Source organism: Plecotus auritus, assembly GCF_963455305.1.
Source record: "Plecotus auritus genome assembly, chromosome: 1".
NCBI classification, from domain to species: Eukaryota; Metazoa; Chordata; class Mammalia; order Chiroptera; family Vespertilionidae; genus Plecotus; species Plecotus auritus.
Genome location: NC_137770.1, coordinates 199880174 through 199895489, shown reverse-complemented (window position 1 = coordinate 199895489; position 15316 = coordinate 199880174). Strand labels below are relative to the sequence as shown.

Here is a 15316-nt window from a genome sequence, read left to right as displayed (position 1 = left end):
CCTGCCTGCCTTCCTGATTGCCCCTAACCGCTTTTGCCTGCCAGCCTGATCACCCCCTAACCACTCCCCTGCCAGCCTGATTGATGCCTAACTGCTCCCCTGCCAGCCTGTTTGCTCCTAACTGCCCTCCCCTGCAGGCCTGGTCACCCCTAACTGCCCTCCCCTGCAGGCCTCGTACCCCCCAACTGCTCTCATCTGCAGGCCTGGGTCCCCCCCAGCTGCCCTTCCCTGCAGGCCCGGTCGCCCCCAACTTCCCTCCTCTGCCGGCCTGGTCACCCCTAACTGCCCTCCCCTGCAGGCTTGATCACCCCCAACTGCCCTCCCTTACAGGCCTGGTCCCTCCCAACTGCCTCCCCTGCTGGCCACCTGGTGGTGGCCATCTTGTGTCCACATGGGGTCAGTCATCTTTGACCACATGGGAGCAGCCATCTTGTGTGTTGTAGTGACAGTCCATTTGCATATTACTCTTTTATTAGATTGGAGGATTAGATAGGAGAGAGGCCTGGTGCATGGGTGGGGGCTGGCTGGTTTTCCCTGAAGGATGTCCCGGATCAGGATAGGGGTTCCCTTGGGGCGTGGGGAGGCCTGGGTGAGGGGCCTGTGGTGGTTTGCAGGCCAGTCACAACCCCCGGCGACCCAAGAAGAGGCCCTGGTATCTGGGATTTATTTATCTTCTATAATTGAAACTTTGTAGCCTTGAGCAGAGCCAAGCCTCCTGCTTGCTCTGTGGCTGCAGCCATTTTTGTTGGGATTTATTTATCTTCTATAATTGAAACATTGTAGCCTTAAGCGGAGGCCAAGGTAGGCCAGGGCTGCAGAAACTTGGCTTCCTCCATTGCCAGGGGCAACTCAAGCCTCCTGCTCTCTCTAACTCCGTGGCTGCCGCCATTTTTGTTGGGATTTATTTATCTTCTATAACTGAAACTTTGTAGCCTTGAGTGTAGGCCTGGGCCGGCCAGGGCAGGTGGAAAGCTTGGCTTCCTCCATTGCGGGGGAAACTCAGGCCTCCTGATCTCTCTGTGGCTGCAGCCATCTTGGTTGGGTTAATTTGCATATTTGCTCCTGATTGGCTGGTGGGCGTGGCTTGTGGGTATAGTGGAGGTACGGTCAATTTGCATATTACTCTTTTATTAGATAGGATATATGTGTGTGTGTGTGTGTGTTTTGTTGTGTTTTTTTTTGCTGTGTTTGTACTAGTATGCCCCAGAGGTCCACCCTTCTCCCAGAGGAAGCATGACTGAGAGGGCAGTAACAGCAGAGAGTTCTTCAAGATGTCCGCATTTTTTCTCTCTTAAATGCAAGAGCCTTGGGAATGCTTACTAATATTTAGCTTTAGTCTATGACCTTGTATGCATGTTTACAGAATCAGATATTCTAGTAAAATTCCTGAGTTTATTTTCACCTGTTAATCTTGAAAAGCATGAAATAAATGCAAGAATTAAATAAAACTTTAACAAACAGACCCCATACACACACCTTTTAGTCAGAACAACTAGGAAGGGAAGAGCAATACTTTGACTCATGCTCTCACTTGCCCCCTGTCACATGGCTGAGCTGGCTGGTTCATTTTGTCTAGGCTTCAGGGGGGTCTGATTGCTTTAAAATTTAGTTGATTTTTTGTTGTTGTTGCTAAAATCTGTTTCATAATCATGAGTACTGCCCTCAACCCTGACCCGGCAACTTGGTACCATGAGCGTTTGGTCACCTGGGGAATTTATTCATTTGGATACTAATACATTCCATTCCTATTAATAGGACAATATTCCTAAAAACATAAGACTTTAAAACTCCTACTTTCATGTATAACTGCCAAGTTGCTCACACCACAGTTGCAGTCCAGAATGGTGAAGATTGGCACCTGGGACATGAAAGCCTGGTATGAAGGAGCACAAGCTCTCTGGTCACATTGCCAGAGGTCACATTCTGCTTCTGCATTCTTCTGTTTGATAAGGATATATGAGGGTCTTGGGAGAATTAAATGAGCTAATATCTTTAAAGAACTTAGTGTTTACACATAGTAAGTACTCAATGCATATTCGCTACTATGGTGTACTTATTCTAAAAAGTATTTAAGGTGGGCCATAGCAATATCTAAAACACAATGCCAATGAGAAATAGGTAAGAAAAATTTAAAGGAAAACTGGGACCGAAATGGAGCTAAGAATATGGCTACTGCTAAAACTGTACATATCATTAAATCTGCACAGGTATGTTCTTAGTGCCAGTCACATTGCTTTTTATATACTAGAGCTGAATATATATTTAGCGAATTTATTTAATTAAATATAAATTATGTTTGCTATATGATTGGATCAGTAATTTTATCCTGAGAGCTTTTTATCAGGAAAATAATAACTAGTTACTCAATAAAGTGTCTTTAAAATTAAAAATAAACACATGCTCAGGATAAATAAAACATATTCTGATATTAAGACCAAAGAGTAATTTCTCCTGAGGGTCCTTATAATCAGGAAACTATGTAATGGACTGAATAATATGTATAACATGCTTTAAAATTTAATGAAATGGCAAAATTTTATAGAGCTATTTCTTTTATTGTCTAAGCACAGATTAAAGCTAACTCTGGCATGAATTTCTCTTATTTCACTAGACATTTCTTCTCATTCTCTGGGTCATTTTCCTCTTCTCAACTTCTAAACCAGTGTTTCTCAGCTCTTGCTCCCCACTGGGATCATCTGGGGGCTTTTAAAAAAATATAGCTTCCTGAACCTCACATAGAACATTTAAATCATAATATTTACAAGTTGGACTTGAACATTAGTATTTTTTTAAAAACACAGAAGATTCTAATGCTATCAAGGTTGAGGATGAGTGCTCAGAAGATTGGAATGAGCCCAGAGCTTCACGTTTCATTCCAGAGCCCTTCCATGATCAAACCTGGGCTTCATCTTCTTCCTCATTTCCTGCCACCCTCCATCTCTGCCCCACAGCCACTACTGTCTTTTGCTTTTCTAGAATATGTCTTACTTGTTCATGTGTCAGTGTGTTTGCACTTGGTTTTCCTTCTACCTGGATGCTCTTTTTGAAGTTATTTACATAATTTTTTGCTCACTTCTTTCGAGTTTCTGTTCAAATGTCCCTAATCACTTATTAAAATATCACCCATGTTATTACTCTCTATTCACTTACTCCGCATTCTTTTCTTCTTTGTGCTTATTACTATGTACAATTTTATTATCTATATGTATAAAAGGCTAATATGCAAAGTGTCCCTTCAGGAGTTCGACCAGGAGATGGGCAGTTTGATCACTCGCTATGATGTGTGCTGATCACCAGGGGTGGTGTGGAATGAAGGGAGGCCCCAGCTGGCAGCTGGCAGCTGGGGAAGGAAGGCCCTGGCCGAAAGCTGGAAGGCCCTGAACAGCCCTGATCACCCCTGATTGCCGGCCAGGCCTAGGGACCCTACCTGTGCACGGATTTCGTGCATCGGGCCTCTAGTCTACATATATAAAAGCCTAAGCAACCAGACGACCTACTGGTAGTTATTACGTCCACTGACCACCAGGGGGAAGACTCTCAGTGCAGGAGCTGCCCCCTGGTGTCAGTGCGCTCCCACAGCAGGAGCGCTGCTCAGCTGACAGATGGGCACCAGACACCGGGCTCATGGCTGGTGAGCATAGCTGCAGTGGTGCGAGCCTCTCCCGCGGATACTTCCCCTGTGTGCCTGAGCAGTGGCAGCGGCAGCAGGTGCAGCGGGGCCGGGATGAGCAGGAGCGGCACAACACCCAGCCCGGACTCGGGCTTCTCCCTGGTCGCCTGCTGCTTCGCACACTACTTTGTGCTGTGTGGGATCAATGTGGACAGCAGGCTGAAGCCCGATGAGCTGGTAAGGCTGGGCTGTGGTGGTGTAGAGGTCCATTGATCGCCGCAGGCCAGGCCGAGAGACCCCACCAGTGCATGAGTCTGTGCACCAGGACTCTAGTATATATATGTTTGCTCATTTGTATATTGTCTTTATTGAATAAATGCATCCACAATTTCAATTCAATAATTGGCCAAATCTGGGGCAGATTTTTAAAATATCAACAGACACTGATGGTCAGGATTAAGTCAGTTGTCCATAAAACTCTTTCTCTCCAAGGAACTGTAGGTGTTTAAAAGGAGTGAGCTTGAAACAGTATTTGACTAGTTAAAAGTGAAACCATTGGCCCAAAGTGTTTGGAAGACAACTGGAGGACAGATAAACAGCAAGTCAAACCAGCCAGGTCCTGACTAGATAAAGGCAGTAAAGCCTGGCCCGTTTACTAATAAAGCAGGGACAGAAGCCGTAGACCTGAGTGCTCTGCAACGATATCTAACATTTAAACAGTTTAACCCAGGAAAAGCAGCTGGAGCTGGGATAGAAAGCATGCAGTAAATGGAGTTCAGAGTCAAGAGAGTGCAGTATTATTTTAAGATTCATTGAGTGCTGTTCTGTTGATGAGTACTGAGTTTTCCTCAATGATTTTTTTTCCTTTTAAACCAGACCATGGTGTGAGTTAATGTGTTGGGAATAACTCAGTTTTTCCTTATCTAGAGAAAGTGACAAAAGAAACCCCACACATGAGATTCCAGCCCCTACTGGGTTTTCCATTTTGCTGTATTTGCTGATGCAGGCACAAGTAGGTATTTGAAGGTTTCTAGGCTATCATGATCTCTATAACTTATGAAAAAATGCAGAAACAAATAAGTTGCTTAAGACTCTTCTTATAAATTTTTACCTGGGTCTGTGGAATGCTTAGAAAAATTAGGTTCTTGCCAAGGCTGTTACCATCTGGGCAATAAGGACATGAAACTGAGTGTGGGGGGAAAAGTCCTCAGAGAGTCAGAGATACACATCATTCTAAGGAGTAGCTGTTGCAGCTTGTTAGTACTGGTTACCCTATGGAAAAAGCTGAGGAGATAGAACGGATTAGGTTCAGCAAGCCAGAGGATTTGTTGAAGAAAAGTAGTGGGAATACCAGGACTAGAAATAGGAATGACAAGAGTTTTCACTATGTCAATTAAGACAGAATATAGTTAGCAGGCGTCAAAAGTTCAGACATAACATAATCAGTCACCGAAGTAGTAATCAGTAAAAGTTTATTGTTTACACACCAAAAAAATAGTTTGCAAACTAGGAGCCCTCAAACCAAAATATGGAATGAGGCTCAGGGGTATATTGTTCTTAAAACAGCTCATATTAGCAAGAAAGCTGGGACTGTTTATTCTTCACAGTGATTGGTTATAGTATTAGAATTTTTTTAAATGATAGGGAATTGGTCAATGGTTACCTCATATGAACCTTGAGAAACCGTTCAAATTTTGTTTATGATTTTCAGAGGCATAAGCCAGAAATGATCCAGGTCAAATTAACCTTGTTAAATAAACTTTGCTTGTATGACTAAACTGGTTTTGTCTGCTCAGAGAATTTTCAAGGTTAGTCTCCACTTTTTTATTTTTTTTATTTTAACACTGGATAGCTAGCTCTCAGGACCAGGAACAGGTGTTAAGTTATTTGGTTTCCCATACACCCACTCCTCTCCCCTCTGAGATCCCTCAGTCTGTTCCATGCATCCAGGCCTCTGACCTATTTTGTTCGTGAATTTATTTTGTTCACTAGGTACCACATATAAATGAGATCATGTGATATTTGTCTTTCTCTGACTGGCTTATTACATTTAGCATATTAATCTCCAGGTCCCTCCATGCTGTTGCAAAGGGTAAAAGAGCCTTCCTTTTTACAGCTGCATAGTAGTCCATGATGTAAATGTACCACACCTTTTTTATCCACTCATCTACTGGTGGGCATTTGGGCTGTTTCCAGATCTTAGCTATTGAAAAAAATACTGCTATGAACATAGGGGTGCATATATTCTTTCTAATTGGATTTAATTTTTTTTTTTTTTTTGCTTTTTTTCTTGGGCCTGCCACTTTTAAAATGTATCCTTTTATTTACTTGAGAAAACTGCATATAGTAAAATTCACTCTTTTAGGTATACAGTTCCATGAGTTTAGACAAATGCATATAATCATGTAACTACCAATAGAACCTGAATGGTTCTGTCACCATCCAAATTCCCCTGGGCTGATCCTCATATAATATGCGTTCAATGCTTTGTCAAGTGCTTTTGTAAATTACTTATTGAAGAGTTGGATTTCTTGGATCTGCTATTTGCAGGATACTTCTGCTAGGGGTTGTGAAGGAGGTACTGGGCAGCCTTCAGATTCCTCCTTCACCTTCACAGAATTCAACTACTTCCTTCCTGTTGAAATCCTCCCCTGTGTAAGTCTGTGTTCCTTACTGTTGAACTATACTGGGTTTCAGAAGACTTCTCCAGCCTTTCTTCCTATTTTACCTGCTACAACTATTTGCATTTTGATGTGAACTCTTCACCTTCAGAAAGTATATTTCAGAGATCTGTTGTTGCTGACCATCTTGTTATTCTGTCCATTTCTTTGCTGCCTTTCTCCCTGTGGTATGTCTTCTAGTTTTCCTAAAAATAGAGACTGTGCCATTTTTGTTGTTGTATGTTATGCAGAAAGGGAAGAGAGAAAATACTGCCTCACACAGCCATGTTCATGCCGGGAGTCCTTCCCTTGACTGCGCTCATCATTGCCTTTCTCTCACTCCTCTTCCTTGGCTCTCACGTTAAGCACTGAAATCCCGCAGTCTGCTAACCTCTCTGATTCATACATCACTTTGTGAAAGCATGTATGAATACTTTCCCTATAGCCTAGACTTTATCATTTCTTAAACACATGATTTCAAAGTTGGTTCATTTTTCCTTGCCATTCTTTTGTCTTGGAATTCCTTTTTTTTTTCCCTCCCCTGATTGGTGTACTACTACTCATGCTTTAAGAACTAACAAAGTATATTACCTCTTTTTTGACACCTCCTCAAGATGAATGTGGTACCTGCCAAGATAAGGCAGAATTAATCTCTAACCTGTCCTGCTACAAGATGTTGCCCCATTTTTAGTGCACTTGTCTTGCTGTTTTCAGTATTTATATACCTTATTATCAAGCCAATGAGTGACAGTGTATTAACTTGTCAATGCAGAACTTTCAAGTGCTAGGTTTCTAGGACCCTACTTATAGCTGTCCTATATGGTCAGCACATACCCTCATTTGGGCTCATTTGATTTTCCACTGGTCAGTTGAAGGATACAATGATATGGGTCATCTATATTTTCATATCTAGCTTTTGTTTTTAAAGTGATTTAATTATCTCAAAGCAATTTTTCCCACTTAGGATGTAACTGAAACTCCTCTAGAATTGGAGCACTCATAAATTATGAATAAGCTAAGAAATCATTAATGGAATTCTTCTGCATTCCAGGTGATGCAACAGTGACAATCGCTCACAGATACACCCCCAAAGAACAACTGAAGATCCATACTCAGCTGGCAGATATTATCATAGTTGCTGCAGGTAAGTCTTTAGTGGGTGTTATTTGGTAGAATATCATCAGCAGAGTAATTCCTGCCCTAATTGCCAGCATGTCTATAAGAACTGCTTCTTCAGAGAATTGAGATATATGTGATTAACTTCCAACAACTGGATTCTGTCTCTTGGCAATCATCATATTGGTCATATTGGTCCACTGTGCCTGTGTCACTTCATTATATTAAACCTGAATGGCCTTCGGAATGAAATATTAAGCATAAGAACAGATGTACACTTTGCCAATTCTTTTGACAACATGATTGCTTCTAAACATGAATGAATTATGGGGAGACTGGTAGGAAATGCTGTTGAAGGAATAGCCATGGCTGGTACCTGTCAGAATTTGTAGGCCATGGTAAGAACTTTGATATAAGCTACAATGGCTGAGATCAGGAGATTGACATGGTCTGGCATACATTTTTAGAAGATTACTTACATTGGGTCAAGGAGAATTGACTTTAGAGAGACAAGAATAGAAGCAGGGAGAACAATTATTACACTTCCATTTAATGGGTCTAGCTTTTTCTAACTTGTTTTACATTTGAACATACAAAATAATTCTACCCTTTACTTCTTTCTACCTTTACCCTTTACTCTTTTCACATAGTATTTCTACAGCGCAGACACTGTGACTGTTCTTTACCCAAGGCTTGAATGAGAGCCCTTTTAATTTTATCAGGAGCTAGAGTATTTACAAACTATGAAGGGAGAGTAAAAGTTTCATAATAAATTGAGTTTAGTGGAGAATAATGATAGTTTAAATTAGTTTTAACAAAATTTAATTCACTTTCTTATTCTATAGGCCCTTTATGGAACTCAAAATATATAGGTGATAACTTTAGATAGAGTAATTTGCCTCTTCATAGAGTATAAATAGAAATATTCCCATTTTAGAATCAACAATAATCTGCTAACCACAGTTCCTGTTTTTCTAAAAAATTATATTCAGGTGGTATACCAAATGTAAGCTTTTGAGCTCAATTAACAGAAGTAATATGGATGTTTAGAGAGACAATACACTTTGTCATACCACAGATAGACATTAGGTGAAATACTGCTGCAGCAACTGATAGATTCATGCAAGATAAATATTACATTGACTTTTTTTTTATATAAACACTTGAAGTCACACACATGACTCAGAGAGAGAGGAATTTGAGTGGTCATCATTGCTAATCTCTAATTTTAGACAAAATGAAATTTACATTACCTTTAAAATTTGATTTTATTCTGATGTTAACAACATATAAAGAATATTTCACAGTTGATCTTAGTTCCCATTTATCAATTATAATGTTAAATGTATATTTTCTTTATTGAATGAATATTTGGAACAAAATCCCTCAATATGTATTCATACTCATGTTTTTCGTGTTATGAGAAATGACAAATGGGTAATTACCATCCTCTTTCAAGAACCACTGATATGCTGTTGTGACTAAATCAAACTTTATATCACAAGTCATTATGCCAACACTGTCATTATCCTTGAGTTTCTCATATAGACTCACTGTATTGGCACTGTGAGCAAGGAGTTAAAAAATAAGAAAGGAAGGGGGAGATGAGAGGGAAAGGGAAAAGGGACCAATTCTATATAAAGTTAACATAATAGGAGCCTGGAGGTACCCAGGTATCTAGGTGATGAGGCAGTATTGAGGCTCTCTATCTCAGCCATCCTACTCAGGGTATCCTCTTACCACCAGAGGGCGCCAGTCCCATGTGCAGGCTATTTTAGACAGCCCATTGGCCACACACAGACTTATTCCTGGCAGGAAGACAATTTTGAGTGAAGGCAGTGCAAACAGGTATTGTTCCTTGCTTTGTATTCCAGCTCTAGTGCCTCTAACTAGATACAAATGTATGCTGAATTCTGGAATAAGCTCTGTATGTAGCCCTGCAATCATCCTTAGGAAATAAACGTCTGTGTAATGGGAAATTTCAGGGAAGAAAATTGAGAATTTATAAGAAATAACTAAAGATTATTACATTTTCAGTTCCTTAATAACCACCTGGAGAATTTGAGGATAAAATACGTAGATATTGGTAAATTATAGTGGAATTGCAGGGAAGGCATTAAAAAACCCCCACTAACAATGAATCATGCATTCTGTGTGGCAAATAAACACATGCGATTAGCAGTGGGTATTACAAAAGGATATAATGACCTCATGGCAGAGGTATTGATTATTGTCATAACTAGAATGTCAGCATATATGGAAGCAGTACCATCTCAATGTTAGGAAGAGTAAAGGAGGAGTAGTGGGTGATGTATCAGGCACATTGATAATGTCTGAAATGACAATAAAGAACGTGGTGATGAAACCTTGGAATGAGTTTACAGAAGAAAAGGTATAAGAGGAAATGGTATGTGATGATCCTGGTGCATGACTAAAATTAGCTTATGTTCATATTAATCTCACTTCTCCAGTTTCTCAAGCTTTCATAGTCACAACATTATAGATTTAACTATATAGGACTTACCTTTTAAGCATCTCTCCAAAATTTGAAATGTAGACTAATTTAGAAGTTCAAGTCTGAAAACCAAATCCTGTAAAACTATGCTGTTAGAAATAAAAGGCTCTGGGTTCCTACTCAAAGCTATACCCCTCTGCATTCCCAGAGAGAAATAATGTTTCTAGGAACGTTGCTATACCATGGTTATAACACATAACAATCTACATATATAAAAGTCTAAGCAACCTTTACGACTGGACAACCAGCCGGTAGCTGTGATGCGCACTGACCACCTGGAGTCAGGCACTCAACGCAGGAGCTGCCCCCTGGTGGTCAGTATGCTCCTACAGCCAACCTCCTGTGGTCCCTCCCCCTGGCTGGCCCCGATTGGCCCCCATCACCAGCCAGGCCAAGGGATCCCACCCATGCACAAATTAATGCACCAGGCCTCTACTTGTTTAAAGTTGTCTATATTCTTCTCTTTACTATTTTTTTTTAAATGTATTTTATTGATTTTTTTAGAGAGGAAGGGAGAGGGATAGAGAGTTAGAAACATCGATGAGAGAGAAACATTGATCAGCTGCCTCCTGCACCCTCCCTAATGGGGATGTGCCTGCAACCAAGGTACATGCCCTTGACCAGAATCGAACCTGGGACCCTTCAGTCCGCAGGCCGACGCTCTATCCACTGAGCCAAACCGGTCAGGGCTTCTTCTCTTTACTATTACAGGGACAGGATTTTTTTTTTTAATTTCTTTATTGATTAAGGTGTTACATATGTGTCCTTATTCCCCCATTACTCCCCCCACCTCCCCCCAATGCCCTCACCCCCTGTTGTCTGTGTCCATTGGTTAGGCTTATATGCATGCATACAAGTCCTTTGGTTGATCTCTTCCCCTTACCCCACCCTCCCCTACCTTCCCTCTGAGGTTTAATGGTCTGATTCATGTTTCTCTGTCTCTGGATCTATTTTTGTTCATCAGTTTATGTTGTTCATTATATTCCACAAATGAGTGAGATCATGTGATATTTATCTTTCTCTGACTGGCTTATTTCACTCAGCATAATGCTCTCCAGTTCCATCCATGCTTTACAAATGGTAAGAACTCCTTCTTTTTTACCACAGCATAGTATTCCATTGTGTAGATGTACCACAGTTTTTTAATTCACTCATCTGCTGATGGGCACTTAGGCTGTTTCCAAATCTTAGCTATGGTGAATTGTGCTGCTATGAACATAGGGGTGCATATATCCTTTCTGATTGGTGTTTCTAGTTTCTTGGGATATATTCCTAGAAGTGGGATCGCTGGGTCAAATGGGAGTTCCATTTTTAGTTTTTTGAGGAAACTCCATACTGTTCTCCACAGTGGCTGCACCAGTCTGCATTCCTACCAGCAGTGCACGAGGGTTCCTTTTTCTCCGCATCCTCGCCAGCACTAGTCATTTGTTGATTTGTTGATAATAGCCATTCTGACAGGTGTGAGATGGTACCACATTGTCGTTTTGATTTGCATCTCTTGGATGATTAGTGACTTTGAGCATGTTTTCATATGTCTCTTGGCCTTCCTTCTGTCTTCTTTCAAAAAGTATCTATTTAGGTCCGTTGCCATTTGTTGATTGGGTTGTTTATCTTTCTTTTGTTAAGTTGTATGAGTTCCCTGTAAATGTTGGAGTTTAGACCCTTATCGGTGATAGGAATTTTTTTTACTGGTGCTCAGAACAGTACCTGATACATTGTGGCTACTTAATAAATGTATGCTGCATTGATTTTGAGATGACAACTGGAACAAATACTTCTTAAAATTATTACAAATCGAGCTAGTAATTTTTGAAAGAACAATTAAATTTATTTAAGGGTGGGGGTTGGGGTATCCAAAGGGAAGGGCTGCACAGCACCCAGCCAAGGGGACATTGATTGGGTCAATGATGACAGCACCCAGGAGCTAGAGTTTCATCATTATATGCAGTCACTGGCAGGAAACTTGTCATCAGTGGGTTTGGGGGCTGAGCTGGTGGGCTTGGAATGCGGATGGAATGCAGGTGTGAGATCAGGTGCCTTCAGGACAGTTTCCATTCCTTGTATGGTCTGACTCCTGGTGTCTAGTGAGTTTTTCTTGGTCTCTTGTTCTCCTGTGGTGGGAAGCTTACAAATGGCTGTTAAGTATTGTCTTGCCCTATAGGCCTAACGTTTCCCTCCTCTTTCTATTTGTTAATAATTATTCTTAATAAACAGTTATCCTACATATCAGAAACCAATCACCCAGCACCTTAGTATGTCCATTATTATAAGGGAGGGTGAAATGATAAGATACCCTAGGCTGAGGAAACCAGTTGAATGACTTGAGAGGTAAAAGCTGGTCCTGAGGCAGCCACAGCACCACGTGTCTGGTTTTGCTGCTTTTCTGGGCCTGAAGCTGAAATACAACTGAGGCCCAGATGTTATCTTTAGGGAGGAAAAGGTCAGGGGTATAAACCGGCTGACGAGCGATATGAAAAATCTGGCGTCCAAATCACATGACCAGGGATATGCTAGAGGAAGATAGGTTACCCTGGAGGCGAGGTTCTTGTTTTCCCAGTTTTGCCCCTTGCTAGGTATTTGGGGCTTTCAGTCCTGGTGAGTTTCTGTACCTGGCCCATCATTCTTGCTCTGGGGTTCTGTCTAACATTTCCCCCCTCAAGGATCTTGGCACTGAATTCTTTCAAAGAAAAGAGGGTATAAGGTCTCTTCTATAGCTGCTTCCTGCTGAAAGGGGCAACATTTTTCTTCAGAGCCCAAAATCCTTGCTCTCTGTTAGGGACAATGAGGCCAGGGCACAAAAGGAGGTTGTGATGGTGTTGAGGAGTGGTATTTCCTGAGTACAAGCAGGGCTTGTAACCTGATGGAGATAAACTGTGTCACAAACCTTACTATTATTGAGACAAAAGCTAGAACAGCAAGAATTATGACAAATGGTCTGGTGGAAGGAAAGAAAGAATAGTTTGGAGGGTTGTAGCTAAATATTTAAGATTAATTTAGGATTCAATTCAAATCATAAATGAAAAATAAAGCTTTGAATCTAATTTTCATAATTGTGTATTATAAAGTCTATGTAAAAATAATCCCCCCCCCCTAAAATCACCCTCATTTTTATTAAAGAGCCAAATTAAGACCAATATATTTACTGTATTAAGTTTCTATTTGGTCTGATTATTTGCATGAACACAATAAGAATAGCAATAGATTCTATAGGCTTTTAAAACCCTGCTTTGCTGATAAATTTTTAAGAATACTGTATAATTTTATAAAGATGAATTTGTTTAAAATTTATTTGTCATTGTAAAATAATTGATAAAGCCATCTAAGTGAAATATTTTTTAAATAAAAGAGTAGTTTCTATCATTAAGTAGAGGAGTAGACTGATCTGAGTATAAATGTTAAATTAAGAAATTAGCCTGGCCAGTATGCTCAGTGGTTGAGCATCGACCTATGAACCAGGAGGTTCCTGGCCAGGGCACATGCCCAGGTTGCAAGCTTAATCCCCAGTGTGGTGCATGCAGGAGGCAGCCTATCAGTGATTCTCCCTCATCATTGATGTTTCTATTTCTCCCTCTCCCTTCCTCTCTGAAATCAATAAAAATATATTTAAAAAAAAACTACGAGAAGGGTGAAGAAAGAGACTATTATAGACAGCAAAAATTGAGGGTATTAAACAGTGGAATAAAGGAGTAACCACCCCTTGTCTGTGGGGATACATTCTAGGACCCCCAGTGGATGCCTGATACCATAGGTAGTACTGAACACTATGTCTTTCTTATACATACATACTTATAATAAACATCAATTTATGTTAGTCACAGTAAGATATTAACAAAATAATTAATAATAAACTAAAACTTATGTGACTGTGTGCTCCACATTCCTTCCCTGTCTCTCTTTCAATATTTTATTGTATTTTATAGCTTCTCTTTAGCATATTCAAATTTTCAGCATGATAACTCTTGTGCTTTGAGACATTATGAAGTAAAATAAGGTTTACTTGAGCACAAGCATTACATTACTGTGACAGGTGATAACTAACATGGCTGCTAAGTGACTAAGGGTGGGGAGCGTACACAGAGTGGACACACTGGACAAAGGGATCATTCACATCCCAGGCTGAACAGAGCAGGGCAACACGGTTTTATCCCATTACTCAGAACAGTGCACAATTTAAAACTTATGAATTATATATTTATGAAATTTTCCATTAATATTTTGTATCTAGGTTGACCACAGGTAACTGAAACCACAGAAGGTGAAGAAGAAACTGAGGATAAAAGGGAGACTACTCTAGTTTTGGGAAAGGCTAAACTGACTTGTGTAAGGCTAATGACAAAGAAGGTACTGCTGGCATGAAGAGGGCACTGATTCTAAGATTGTGTTTAAAAGTCCTTTGGTTCTAGAACACATATTTGAGAGATCTTCCCCTCCTGTCCTCTCACTCTGGCCAAATCAATGAACCTTTCTCTATCTCCGAGCACCAGTGTCTCAGTGTTTGGCTTATCTGTGCATCAGACACACAAATCTGAATTTTGACAATTTTAGCAATATCAGCACCATTTCAAATGATTTCAGGCTGCTCCTTTTTAAAATGGGTTAATATCTGAGACTTTTATTCCTAGAGACTTTGACAATTAAGTATTACAATGATGAGACTTATTTATATAAAATTTCAAAATAATTAATAAATGTTTAATAAATTAATCTGAACTCAAAGTTCCAGTTTGATTAACTAGTATGTGATACCCATTGTAATTGGGAAGAAAAAACAGAAACATCATGTGATGGGGGGAGGTAGGAGAAGGGAAAGCAGGGATAAATGGTAATGGAAGGAGACTTGACTCGGGGTGGAAAACACACAATACAATATGCAGGTGATGTACTGTAGAATTGTATACCTGAAACCTATAATTTTATTAACCAGTGCCACCCCAATAAATTCAATAAAAAAAAAAAAGAAATATCATGTGGCTCAACAGAAGTCAACCAGAAGAAGGTCACTTCTCACATCTAGAGAACTTAAGAGGTGAAACAAGCTTTTGAGATTATCTAGGTCTTTTTTTTTTAACAGTTAAAACTGTCATTAAAAAAATTTGTGAAGTCAATCTCTTAATTCTTTCCATTATATATAAGATATAGCTGTTAATGAGAATAAACAGTTGGTTTCTGCCCATTAAAAAAAAAAAAAAAAGTCCTTTGGTTCTTTCATAGCTCATGCTGGGGAAATACTACATTTGTAAAGGTTCTAGGAATTTTCATTATCCAGGCAGGATTGGCAATTTTTTCCCCAGACATTGTCTAAAGAACCCTCCACCCATCTGAGTAAACTTTTTAGAACTAGCTTCATTCAGAAGATGAGCTGCTGAGCCAATGCCACTTGCCTATTATTATTAACCTCTGGATACAGTGTCATAG

At 40.1% G+C, this 15316-nt stretch overlaps 1 protein-coding gene across 2 annotated transcripts in view; it reads left to right on the top strand.

Annotated features, from left to right (window-relative positions):
* Positions 1-15316, top strand: part of MTHFD2L (methylenetetrahydrofolate dehydrogenase (NADP+ dependent) 2 like) — a 112542-nt gene that overhangs the window by 47308 nt on the left and 49918 nt on the right. For both annotated transcript variants that reach the window (XM_080659117.1, XM_080659116.1), the window contains exon 6: positions 7322-7414. In XM_080659117.1, the coding sequence (XP_080515243.1) occupies positions 7322-7414 (93 nt within the window). The remainder of the gene's footprint in view (positions 1-7321; positions 7415-15316) is intronic.